General features: G+C 39.2%; 1 protein-coding gene across 2 annotated transcripts in view; it reads left to right on the forward strand.

The window, feature by feature from the left end:
• The window catches only part of stpg1.L (sperm-tail PG-rich repeat containing 1 L homeolog), a 44,901-nt gene extending 31,644 nt beyond the window's left edge, over positions 1-13,257 (forward strand). The window contains exon 9 of one of the 2 annotated variants that reach the window (XM_018245328.2): positions 9,409-13,257. In XM_018245328.2, coding sequence (XP_018100817.1) covers positions 9,409-9,482 — 74 coding nt within the window. In that variant the 3' untranslated portion in view covers positions 9,483-13,257. The remainder of the gene's footprint in view (positions 1-9,408) is intronic. The other variant, NM_001096224.1, reaches the window with a different exon arrangement.
• Positions 13,258-13,742: the final 485 nt, after the last annotated feature.

The following is a 13,742-nucleotide window of genomic DNA, read 5'->3' on the forward strand; positions in this document are numbered from 1 at the left end:
GGGGTTAACATTGGTGGCCAGGGGGGTATTAACATTGGTGGCCAGGGGGGTGTTAACATTGGTAGCCAGGGGGGTTAACATTGATGGCCAGGGGGGTGTTAACATTGGTGGCCAGGGGGGTTAACATTGGTGGCCAGGGGGGTGTTAACATTGGTGGCCAGGGGGGTGTTAACATTGGTGGCCAGGAGGGTTAACATTGGTGGCCAGGGGGGTATTAACATTGGTGGCCAGGGGGGTGTTAACATTGGTGGCCAGGGGGGTTAACATTGGTGGCCAGGGGGGTTAACATTGGTGGCCAGGGGGGTTACCATTGGTGGCCAGGGGGGTTAACATTGGTGGTCAGGGGGTGTTAACATTGGTGGCCAGGGGGGGTTAACATTGGTGGCCATGGGGGTGTTAACATTGGTGGCCAGGGGGGGTTAACATTGGTGGCCAGGGGGCATTGGTGGCCAGGGGGGGTTAACATTGGTGACCAGGGGGGGTTAACATTGGTGACCAGGGGGGGGTTAACATTGGTGGCCGGGGGGGTTAACATTGGTGGCCAGGGGGGGTTAACATTGGTGGCCAGGGGGGGTTAACATTGGTGGCCAGTGGGACTTACCTGTCAAGTTCGCCTGGGCCCTTTCACGCAGTTTCTCCTTAGTGACGTCTTCTACCTCTGCGGTGGCTTCTTCTTCTCCTATGGCGGCGGTGGATCCTCTCTTCAGACGCCGGCGTGGATCCTCTCTTCAGACGCCGGCGGTGGATCCTCTCTTCAGACGCCGGCGGTGGATCCTCTCTTCAGACGCCGGCGATGGATCCTCTCTTCAGGCGGCGGTGGATCCTCTTCAGGCGGCGGTGGATCCTCTTCAGGCGGCGGTGGATCCTCTTCAGGTGGCAGGCGGCAGATCCTCTCTTCGGACAGGTAATTCCAGCAGCCAACGGTCCGTGGGGCACATGCGCAGTTCCAGCCGTGGGGCACATGCGCAGTAGCGAATTCCACGGACACAGGGACTGGACGCAGAGACACTTGGACTTTATTATATTATTATAATAGTATAGAAACACATTTAAAGTTTAAGGCCCATTTCTCCTCACCTGAGCAGCTCAACAAGTTGTAGGCTAATTGCTGATGGGACGATCTGTGGCCTAAACAAAGTATCATCCAAATCAGGCAACAAAATATCCAGAGTTACATTCCTACCAGGATTAATTAAATTGCCAGTGCATATGCATTGTGTAGTAGCCCAAAGTTGCCTTGCCAGGAGAATAGAGATGTGTGTCTACCCATATGATTATAATCCTGCCTGCATTCAGCAGCACTGTGATCATGAGGGGCGATGTTGAGGCACACAATTACGGTAGCAGTAGAGGACACAGGCTGCAACAGAACCCTGTCATTACCACCTGCCTTATGAAAGTAAGAAAAGGTCTGGCCTGCACACCTGATTTTGTTCTCTGCACCTCACACTTAAATCTTTCATCCAGTGTGAGGTGCCAAGCACAGCTAAACCGGGGTAAGTAAATTACCCTAATGTCTTAAAGTGCTTGATATACAATATTAATGTGCCCCACATACAAAGGCTCAGAAGGATAAGGGGTAAAAACTAAATAACGCAAACTGGATTATGTGATATTGTTTAAAATAGTGCACTAGGTCTGTGCACTTAGATATTTTTAAAAACTCTTTTTCTAATTTCACATTAATTAGCGCTAACAGCTGGCATGCAGAACTGTGATGTACCCTAAACAACTGAAATTAGGGTTACTAATTATTGTTTCCAACTGTACCTGAAATTCTGAATGACCAACATTAAGCCATGGAAAACATTTAATCCTTTCTGGTGTTTTTATTTACTGAATGAATAGCTGCCGTTTATGCACAACACATATTTGTTTATTCATTCACAGTATATAAGGGAATGTGCAGCTTGTGGCCTCCTGCCTTTATATTTCCATGGGACTTCTTGATGACTTCTATTAACCTTCTATTCTCCTTTATTATACAGTACGCAAGTACATAATCACACCTCTATGTGGAATGAGACCAAATGCCCCAGTGCAATTAGTGTTATGGAATGATGTATGGTTGATTTCATCTGATTGATCTTTCAACAGAAATGTCTGCATTCATTTCTAGAAACATTCTGCTGCAATGTATATTTTAGATATACACATTCTTCTTGTGTCAAGATGGCTTTTTAATCCCTTAAACATGCACAGTGAATTCAACAATTTGTACTGAGCAAGGAATTTTCCTATTGACACTGTTAAGAGGGGCAGGGATATATACCCTGGGTTCTTTTTGGAATGTCTATTTGGTCTAAATAAGTATTATGCCACAGTTACATACTAAAGGGTCAGTTTACAGAAGAGTCTCTGGACTAACAGACTAAAGGTGGCCATACAAGGGCCAAGAAAAGCTGCCGACAGACCATATCTGGACGAAAGTCTAAAAATCCCATCAGATCGCGGCCGCATCTGTTCGTTGATGCGGTCCTGCGATTTGACCGCTCTTTACCCATCGTTAGGATCCGATCGTTGGGCCCTAGGGCCCACGATCTGATCAGCCCGATATTGCCCACCTCAAGATGGGCATATCGGGGAGAGATCCGCTCGTTTGGCGACATTGCCAAACGAGCGGATCTCTCCGTGTATGACCACTTTTAATCTATTTGGTCTTATCCTACAACTTGAGTAACTCAAGATTACAAACCAATAGACAAATGGCTATTATTGCTGTGTAAAAATGGAAACCCTAAAGATTTTAATAGAACAGTAAGTTAACAAGTTCCTAGTAAGTATTTTCTTTTTTAAAAAATTCTTCCACACAAAACAAATCTCAACTTTAAGAGAGGAAGCTGTAAAGTTTTGCATTCCACAATGATATATGTTGATTAAGGCTTGAGGCATAAAAATGTCAATTCAAGATCCATTGCTTTTTCTGAGAAGGAATGTAGCTTGGGCGCCTCTTTCTCTTTAGAAAGCTTAACAATTTCACTGCTGTGGTTTAACAACATGCATATTGTCTAGTTGCCCTTTGTGCAATGGTTGGCAGACCAGTTTACAAAGTCCTACTAATGGTGGATATAAAAAGGCAGACATTAACTTTAGACTAAGCCACTTCTGACAGTCTGAAGGTTATGGGACCAAATTGCTTGCTTGACCCGTATCTGGTCAGGAATTGGCCAGATAAGAATCAAGCAGGTTTAAAATCCTGCTGATTGAGTCTCTTAACTCTGTATAGGCTTCTATTAGGATTTGATTGGCGGCCAAATAATTGGATCAGCCTAGTTTGGTTGGAAAAATTTGATCTGCTTGCTTGCTTGATACCCTCACCAAATGAGTGGATCTTTATGTTTTTGGCCAGTTTAAAATGCAAATGTACCCAAATTCCACATCAGAATGGTCCACTCCTAAACAAAATATATTTGAAAGATGCAAATCTACAACTGCTGAACTGGCCCAAGACCCAATGGACATTCATTCATTTAAAAAATGTACTTTCATAGAAGTACATTTTTTAAATTAAGCTTAATTAAGCTTTGGAAATGCACTCCTATGTAACATTTGAGATTGCCTGTCTCTGTTGATGTCACTCTAGGTATCATCTTATGCCCTATGAAACATTTCCCCAAGCACCACATTTGCCTGTCATTCATCAATTTATCAAGCTAAATTGCACAGAGGGCTTAAGTTACAGTGTAATTTTGGTTTGTGTTATGAAACATTTTCAGCCCCATATTCAGATTGTTTTAGTGAGGCATTGACAGGAGAAAACTATGGGACTGGCAAAAAGTCCAGGGCCTGAACTTGGTGTAGGCAGTAGAAGGGACACGTGCCTAGGGTACAACAGTAGGGGGTGCTAGGCACTATTCTGTCTGTTTACCACTAGCCTGAGCTCTCGTACCTCCACCGCCTGGCCTGCTTGTCACCCCCACTCCTCTGTTAACCCTGTCATGTGATGTCACCGAATGTACACCCCACATGCATTTAGCTCCCTAAGCTCTCACTGTCTTCCTAAAGTTGCATGTGGCACTAGTAAAAAAAATTTAAATGACATAATCTTCGCTTCTAGATGCCTGTATTCACTCTTTAAGTTGATCCATCTACCATCATTTTGCCATAGTACCAGTATTTTCCAAGACATTTGGGTCATACCCAGCCTCACCCATTAATTTGTCAACCCAATCAACCACATGCCAAACTCTGGCACCATTCATTCACACAATCTGGCAAATCTGTTGCGACGTACAAACCCCAGATCAGCCTCCCTTTACCTTATCTCCACTCTTGGCTTTCTGTTACCCAGCACATCATCCTGCTGGTGTTCCCTCCCCCAAAGCAACCTGACCCAACTAGGGGGCAGATTTACTAAAAGGCGAAGTGGCCGTCGTTAGTGAAAATTCGCCAAAAATCCCATCTGCAGGGACTTCGCCAATTTGCTAACAAGCGCAAAGGACAATTCGCTAGTGAAAGAGACCGTCACTTGTGTCGTTTCGTGCCCTATCGACAGAAGAATTTTTACTTAGTCAAATGATCATTACTCCGCAAATTTCCCTAAGTGGGAATTTTACAGAATGTTACCCTTTTTTTGTCAGAGTTGCCTTCAAAAGTTCTAACTATTAAAAATGTTTGTGTTTAACATTTTTTTTCCAACCATTTGAGGGGCATTCCACATTTGTTTTTGAGTGGGGTCATTTCTAGGGCATTAGAGGATCGCTTTTGTCTTTATTTTGCTTCCTTGGACATTTGTAATAATAACTGGCCAATTCAAGCATTTGCACCAACATCTAAAATAAAGACATATATACGACCTATATGTACCCTCCCTATTCAGATTGACTTGTGTAAGAGTACTAACAAAGTTTCGATAGACAGAAATAAACGTTAGAGAAAGTTCATTATGAAATGCGAAACTTTGCAAGCGTTCGGCTACAGAGACACAACTTATCATTTTATATACCTATTTAAATAAATCCTAGAACAGTGCTGTCCAACTTCTGTGGTACCAAGGGACGGATTTTTTCTGGTCTACATAGTGGAGGGCCGATAATGGGAACCAGTGTTAGCCACTCCCTGTTTTTAAACCACACCCGCTGTAAACCACACCCATGTTACCACAAGACCATGGCCACATTAATCGTGGTAGCACACCAAAAAACCAAATGGTTGGTGCTCACTGCAGGGATATCACTCATATGTGAAAAAAGGTGTCATATTAAGACATACCCGTAAATCCATATGTCTCATCCTCCCCTGTGGAGAACACAGAACCCCCCCCCCCAGCACATAATTAAACACCTTAGGGGCCCTAACAACAATTTTTATATGCTAACAAGCCACTACCAGGATTATGTTCCACAGGCAGATCAGGGCACACACAGGCATACACATTGAGCAAAGGGAAGGCAGAGTATTGCACACAAAGACAGAGTATGGCACACACAGGGAACATAGGGAAGGCAGAGTATAGCACACACAGGCAGAGTATGGCACACCTAAGGAGCATAGGGCAGGCAGAGTATGGCACACCCAGGTGGCATAGGGCAGGCAGAGTAGGGCAAACAAAGGCAGAGTAGGGCACATACAGGGAGGACAGGCAGAGTATGGCACACCCAAGGAGCATAGGGCAGGCAAAGTATGGCACACCCAGGCAGCATAGGGTAGGCAGAATATGACACACCCAATGAGCATAAAGCAGGCATAGTACGGCATACACAGGGAGCATAGGGAAGGCATTACAGAGCAGGAGACAGGGACACTTATCAGGACCACTCTAAGATGTACTACATTCAGTGACACAATGCTGGTGGCCCGACAGCATTTTGTATGAAGTGTGAACAGGTGAACTATGTGGCCAGTTTCAGTCTGGGTCTCAGGTGTGAACAGTACAGGGCTTTAGGGGGGTCTATGAACAGCAGAGGTGTCAAAGGCGCGAACAATGCAGGATCTAATAGTCTGAATTTGAGGTGTAAACAAGGCAGGGGCCAGTTAATGTCTGTAGTGATACCTAAATTTACACATGGCAAGCAGACACAGCAGGCAGACATTCATGTGGGGGCCACACAAGGGGGGGTAACAGTAATAACACTTGAAATTCTTGCTATATTTTAGGGCAATGCCATCCAACTGCCAGTCCGCTGGCTGCCAGTCTGATGGCACTGCCCTAAAATATAGGAACAATTTTAACAGTGTAATTACTAATTGAGCTGGTGTGTGGGCAGATAGCAAGGCAAATGTTGCAATGAAGGGCCCACCCAGGCATTCAGTAGCAGATGAAAACATAATATAAGTTAACTAGCACAATTAGGTGATGAATGGGATCTGTATCTACTATTTTGCATTTTCTGGACATATTACATAGCAACTTATATATGCTGGATTTAAGAAGTTTATGAGGTTATGATTCTGAGAAAAAATGGTATCCGTAAATCTCTAAAACAGAATTCTATATGAATATGCTCATATTTTTGCCTTAAGAAAAATTAAAGGGAAATGCAAGCTCAGCTCATTAAACAGCCTATCATAAACAAGTCTAAAAATATACTATACAAATTGCTTTGAATTATATGATCTTAATCAATGAATGGCACAATGTAATGTAAACACTAACCTTGGGCCAAAGGCTAGTGTCCATTTTTTGCTTAAAACCCTCCAGATTACTCTATATTAGAGTTCTGCACCACCACTCTTTGGGGTCCTAGGTTAGAGATTAGATTCACTAGTGGGTGCCTAACAAATTGGATTCCTCTGTGAAATTACCTTTTGTTGGCCTATAATAGATTGTCTACCATTACATTTCAGATTTACATAATTTATATGTTTGTAATATTCCGCCTGTTTAATTAGCACACAGTAAACATCCACAATAAGGTGGGTCTCTGTGACCTATTTAAAATACTGTAGATGAGTTTGAAAGCTTTAAATACAGTAATTAGAATGCCTTTGAGTCTAGTCACGGCAACAATATCAGATCATTTTACAAAGTAGCATTCACACCCAATATCCATGTTTAGTTTCCTTCTTTGTATTCATATTATCAATTCATTAACAAGAAAAAGTGCAGCCTCTGCTTCCAGAAGCAGAGGAGAGCTTCAATAGATTTATACCTATTCCAACATAAAAATACAAAATACATTAATTTGCCATAATGGGTGCAGTTGAATATGATGGTCATAAAGTATAAAATAAGTTGAATAGATTGAGTATGAGGGTCAGATGTGCTATACTCCCCAAACCCCATATCCCCTTTAAATAATTCCTTCATCCATAGGTAAAATTGTGGTTCCTTTTGTGTTCAACTGGAACACAAACATGCAGCATTTCTGCTTTTTGGATAACCCAGACCTATCCATTTACAGTAATTAGCAATTCTTAAAATGATTTTAAATTAATAGCTTTCTTACTTTCAGAGCAGAGCAGTTACATCATTTTAATGAAGACTTTTTTGTTTAGCGTTAAAGACAGTTGCCCTTCAGGTCTTTCATTTGACCTTCAGGTCTTTTATTTGCACTGGATTAAAGTGGATTATGCCAAGTATGCCTCTAACGCCACAAGGTTGAAAGCTGTATCTCAGTCTCAACTAAAAAGCCTTTAACCAACAGATGGAGTCTTCTGAGATTTCTAAAAGGTTATAGGAAGGATAGCAGTGATTATAACAGGACCCAAAAAAAGTTTTTGAATTCCAAGGACAAACGTCATCTGTGTAAATAGATCACTGCAACAAAAACAACTTTTTGTTGATGATAGCCTGATTAAAAGTTCAGTAGTCCCAATGACTATAATTTGTTATGTTGCATGAAAATATTTCTCTGAATAGCTCTGTATTATTTTTTTCTGTCTGGTATGCGTGTTGCAGTTTGTTTTAAGTCTCATCTCCTACAGGGTGACATGGTCACATGCTACATGGAGAAAAGAAGAACCCACCGCCACATCTTTTTTAATCAGAAATGTTTCCTGAGTTCTTTCTTTACTCATTAAAATGCTCCACTTTATAGTTTTATAAACAACAGATTTGTTGGCATAGCTTTGCATCGCCATCCTGTAAAAAAGTTTCCTACTTTGCCTCTTCCAAAAGTGTGCTTTCCCCAGAGCCTTGCATATTCATTATTATATTATTGCGGCTAGCTATACAAAACAGTAACACAGATAGCATTTACAGGTTAATGAATAAATATACATTTGTAAGGAGTGCTTTATAGTAAGTTACATTTACCATTTGTCTAACCATTGGATCAAGATCAGGGTAGTGCAATATAAGAATATGTATGTTTGAAATAATCAGGCATTGGATAGAAGTCAGAGCTCCTTCACAGCCCATTTTTAATCTACTTGTTTGACTCATTGGAGCAGATTTATCAACATGTGAGATTAAAGTTCACCAAAGAAAAATTCTGAAGCGTATTTATCAGTGAACGTTAGAGTTCACCATTTGATAAATATGCTTCTAAAAATCCCATAGGAAGGAATAGAAAGTGGGTGAATTTTTCTCTGGTGAGCTCTAATCTCACATTTTGATAAATCTGCCCCATTTACTGTACAAACAGATCACTGCAAAATGGCCATCCATAAGAGTATTGTGTGTTCAATTAAACAAGCGTATTATAAGAGCATTGGGAAGTAGGTGGGCCATTTTAGCATAGTAGCCATTTAACAATTTTGTCTGAAGAAAGCAACAGATGACATAAGAGATTATTTTAGATGTTTATCCATGCAACAACTTAATAAGCAGTTTGATATGCAACAAGCTACACTGTTGTGTGTAGACGGGTAACTGATACAATCAGACAGACCTTGTAGAAAGTAATCACATTATTCTACAGAAACTCAAAGATTTTATCAGCTCAGCATACCACCCCCTCTTGTGATCTGAAGATAAAAGTTTCAGTCTTGAGAATTTACATATCATACACAGAGATATTCATACTCCTATATTTATATTTTCCAGACTGATCAGTTTTAAATTTTTGGCTCATATATAGCAAGGTGGAAAACGTGCTTATTGTTTTGATTTCTGACTTCACAACTTCTGATCAATGGTGGTCAAATATTGTTTAATTTGCCTGTCTACAAGGATCAAAAGTATTGATCTGTTTGTGCAGGTAATAGCTGGAAAGTGCAGGATCCTAACGGAAAAGAGAACAGTCACTTCTGCCCTTCACACTCTGAGATCTGCTAAGGTTTCTCATAAACATCCAAAGAGACAGAGGCTATAGGATATTTGGACAGATTGAGTGATCAAATAGGATTGCAGCAGAATCTCTCCAAGCTGCCAAGGCACATTTATATAACAGTTGTTAGATAGAAAGATAAAAATGCTTAATGTCCAAATCATTTTAATGCCAATATTGCATAGCTAAAAGATGACTATACTGCTACTGTAAATAATTGTGTTTTAATCTCAATATCAACTTTTATCTATTGCAGGTGCTTATCATCCTGAAATTCCAGGAAGATACTCTTTTCTCTATAACAGCAATAGAAAATGGGTTCCAGCTTAAAGACAAGCACAGTTTGACAAAGTTATAGTTTTCGGAAAAAAAATCCTAATATTGCACTCAGATTTTCAACTCTAACATTTTTAATGATTAATTAAAAATTAATTGATGAATATAAGCTTAATAAGAGTTTCCACTAGAATGTGTGTGCATTGGAGTGCAAAGTAAAGGCAAACTGCAAAGGCAAACAGGAAGGGTGAGATGGAAGAAGCTGAAATGTGAAATGACGTTCAGATGTCGTTTTTATTTCTAAATTACACTGTGTTTATACTGCACTGTTTATATTTTATTCCTGAACCAACAAGTGTATTTTTTATTTGTGATATTAGTGTATAGGCAGCTATCTCAGGTCATAGTGCCTGGTCATGTGCTTTTAGAAAGAGCCAACATGATGGAGCTGCTTTCATGCAGGCTATTGTTTCTCCTACTCACTGTAACTGAAGGGGACCTGGATTTTTACAATTGATTGCTTTTCCCATATCTACCAGGAAGCTTGGTCTGTATACATTATAAATTGCATAATGTGCCCAGAGACATAAATAGTAATTTGCTCTCAAGGGCATATGAGGCCCCGCATCATCAAGTATGCAAATAATAAATTAATATTATAAAAATATAATATTATAAAATTATATTGTTGTAATCAAGTCCCTAGGGTGCTCTTATGATTAAGGAAAATCTTCTGTTTTTCCATTAGTCTGCCTTATTTCTCAGTCCTTTTTGTTGCATTGTTTACTTTACAGACCATTGAATAGCATTCACCTTTTCAATCTTAAACCACTCAGGTATTACTTTGGCATTGTGTTTGGGATCATTGTCCTGCTGAAAGATGAGCTTTTGACCAAGCTTTAGTTTTAGTTTAGCAGACTGAAACAACTTATCTTATATTTGCACTGTCTATTCTTTATTTTGTGTTAAGATGCTGAGCTCCAGCTGAAGGAAAGCAACCACATACATATGGCTGACATAAACATACATCACAGTAGCTATGGGGCACCATAAAATTGAGTTTGCCAAAATGTTTGGGAGCAACCCAATCGAAAAAAGGATTCTTGTCAACTTGGAACATGACACTTTTTGGCCAAAGTTTCAAGGAATATGTGTGGAGCAAATCTAACAGCGCAACCCTTAAAAACACAGTATATTATGTGCATTACAGTAATCTTTTATCAAATGTGGACGTGGAAAGTAGTTTCCATACCCAAAGGATATTTTACAGTAGACAAACTAAAATTTTAGTAATGGTCATGGAACTTCTCGGTAACTAATAATATCCTTATATTTTGCAAGAGGGGGTACTTTAGTCACTATATTAACAACATTAAGGCATTTGGTGCCTAAAAAATTTCCTCCCCTTTTAACAAAACAGGGATTGTTTGTCCATATATTGCATTATGTTTAAGATGGCCAACTACGTCTAAGTCATCCCATATCTGGCCAGTCCTACACTCAACTTTCATCTGATTCATTAAGAATTCTATTGCTTCATTTTACATTTTACAAAAGGACTAAGTTTTACCTGCAACTTACTTGCTGCTTTCAAGGTTAAAACTCCCAACCATTTTAAATGAAGTGAGGAAGCAATGTGGGTGTTACAACAAAATGCATACAGCTAAAAACAGGAAATCGTCTTTACTCATAGCAGTATAGTAAGGACATTTCTTCTATTAAAATTATTCAAGGTGAACGACTGCTTCAAAGCACAACCTTCCCTTTTGCTATCATTGATATAGTTACTATGTACAAAATATGAAAATTGCAATGTTTTCTCCTCTAGAAGACTAGCCACTGGGTTTCCAAAACAATATTAAACACACACAAAAGAAAAATATTCCACATTAAGCATATCTTTTCAATAATTACATGCCACTATTTGTGTCTGCAAACAAATTAGAAATAGTTCTGACAAACCTATTCATAGAAAATACTAAGGGACTATAGGAGTTATAGGAACTATAGTTGGTCCTTATTAACCAACTGGCCCCTGCCACTCCTGCTCAGAAGATCACCTTCAATTTTGGATCCAAACATGGATTAATTTTAATATTTCATGTAACAATATTTAAAGTGTTTTCCTGCAAGTAACTTGGTGCTTTCTATTTTGGAGCATTCCTCTTTGATCTCCTTCTCCTGGTGGCCCTGCTATAAACCTATTTCACATGATATTTTCTGCTTTAGTGGAAACGAGCATGGATGAACATAGGTAAAAAGACTAAACATACATACTAAAATGTTTTTTAAAAGCCTTAATCAGACTAAAAATATCCAAGGCAGGTGCCATGATGAGCAAAAAGAATTCAGGATCCTGTTCTATACTATAAAAAACTCAAGAAACAAAACAAAGGAATACTTTATGCCAGGTATTATTTATGTTTTTTTATCCACGGTACCCATATATTTTCTAAAAAAACTTAATATAGATTACAATAGCCTTTATAGCTACATTGAGCCAATTTGAGTGCTCCCCCCCCCAAAAAAAACCCAGAGGCCGATAACTTAATATAGTCACTGAAACACTAATATCTTCCATGTAGGCTATTAGTTGTTGCAATTGTTACTGAACCATTATGCATTAATTGATAGGGATGTCTGTGGTTAAACCAATTCTCTATGCAGAACTCTAAGATACCAGTGATGTTGAAGTTAAATATTTAAAAATTCGGTATCAGTGGAATTCTAGTAACAGGGCAATTAGCCTCAGAGCCTTTACATGTAACAGATTATAAAACTTCTATAGTGGTCGATTGCTGCACATCTTTGATGATGTTCTTGGAGTACAGTGAAAAATACAAAAACAATCTTTGTTTTAATATCATCATATTCTTAGTAGCCTTAATGCATGGAGCTCTACATAATGGGGAGACCCCCTTATTTGGAAAAAGCCAGGTCCCAGTCATCTAGATAATAATTTAAAATAAAGCTGTTTGTAAAGAAAACACAATCTAAAATACAAATGTAAATCATAAATGTCCCTGTTAAAAGTGTGTAAAAACATAAAAGAAAAACAGTAAAGGGGAAGGTTGAAAAGGAACAGCCCATTTATTTTGCTTTAGCTTTCTGTGATCGTGCAGGAATGTTACCTTTGCCTTATTCCTGAGAACAAATACAACACTGACACTATAACAACACTGAGTCAGGACAGAATAATCTTAGAATGACACCCTGCTTCCCCCATATTCCATTTACCAAAATAAATTTGCTGACATCATGGATACACCAAGCTACACACGTGAGAACTGGCAGCAATTGTTATTAAGCAGCTGTAATGTAATAAAAGGCTTTTCACCAATAGCAACCAGTCAGATATTAGTTTTAAACATCTGACTAGTAAATGCTACCTTCTGTTTGGTGACCTAACTAGCAGCAACATTTGCATCTAATTTAAGATTACCCCCATTAAGCTTGACACTGATCAAGTAGAGGTATATCCAGTCAGGCTGGCATATTTGTACTTTGTAAATGCATTATCGGGGGGGGGTGGTAATTTATAAACACAGGGCATATTTGCACCTGGGCAGTAATCCATAACAACCAAGCAGTGATTAGATTTTTTTCAGCCAGCTGCAAGGAGAACAATGGAAGCAAAATTCTAATAGGTTACCACCCAAGTGCAAAATTGCCCAGTGTTCATAAGTGACCCCCAGCATATCTAGACTGCCATAATTCTCCCAAGCAGCAGCTTACTGTATAAAATGTGTGTTTTTTCATGTTATATTTGGGTTTTTTAAAGCATGCATTGACTGTTTACAGCAGAATAAAAATACCACCATCTCAAAGATATAATGTAATTGTTTTCTACTGATATTCATATGAAGAATTTAAGTATCTTCTACTATCTTGAAGATACTTCAAGATACTGTGTTTTGTCTTTTGGAAAGGGAAAATCTGAAGAAAGGGGCTGTTTTGTGTTCATTAGCTGACAGTGTATTATGGATATAGAGGCTATATTGAGATAATCACATTCCTGCGCAGTTGATACTACTCCATTGGACAAGAAATATGTGCATGTCATTGTTATGTAACTAAATAACAGAGGTGCTTGCTGGAAGTTTAGTTTTCATAAGATCGTGGTATATGTAAAATAAACACTTCTTTGGACTTTCCTGACTTATGAAATCGTTCAGCAGCAGTCTGTTGCTGTTGCTGTTTAGTATTGAAAGTTATAGGGGTGTATCTTTTTCTTAGGTTTCCCTAGACAAAGATCTGAGAATATTAAAAGAAAACTGTTAAGCAATCTAGTAAATTTGTAGCAAATGAGCTACA

The sequence above is a fragment of the Xenopus laevis genome, chromosome 2L, assembly GCF_017654675.1.
Source record: "Xenopus laevis strain J_2021 chromosome 2L, Xenopus_laevis_v10.1, whole genome shotgun sequence".
Lineage (NCBI taxonomy): Eukaryota > Metazoa > Chordata > Amphibia > Anura > Pipidae > Xenopus > Xenopus laevis.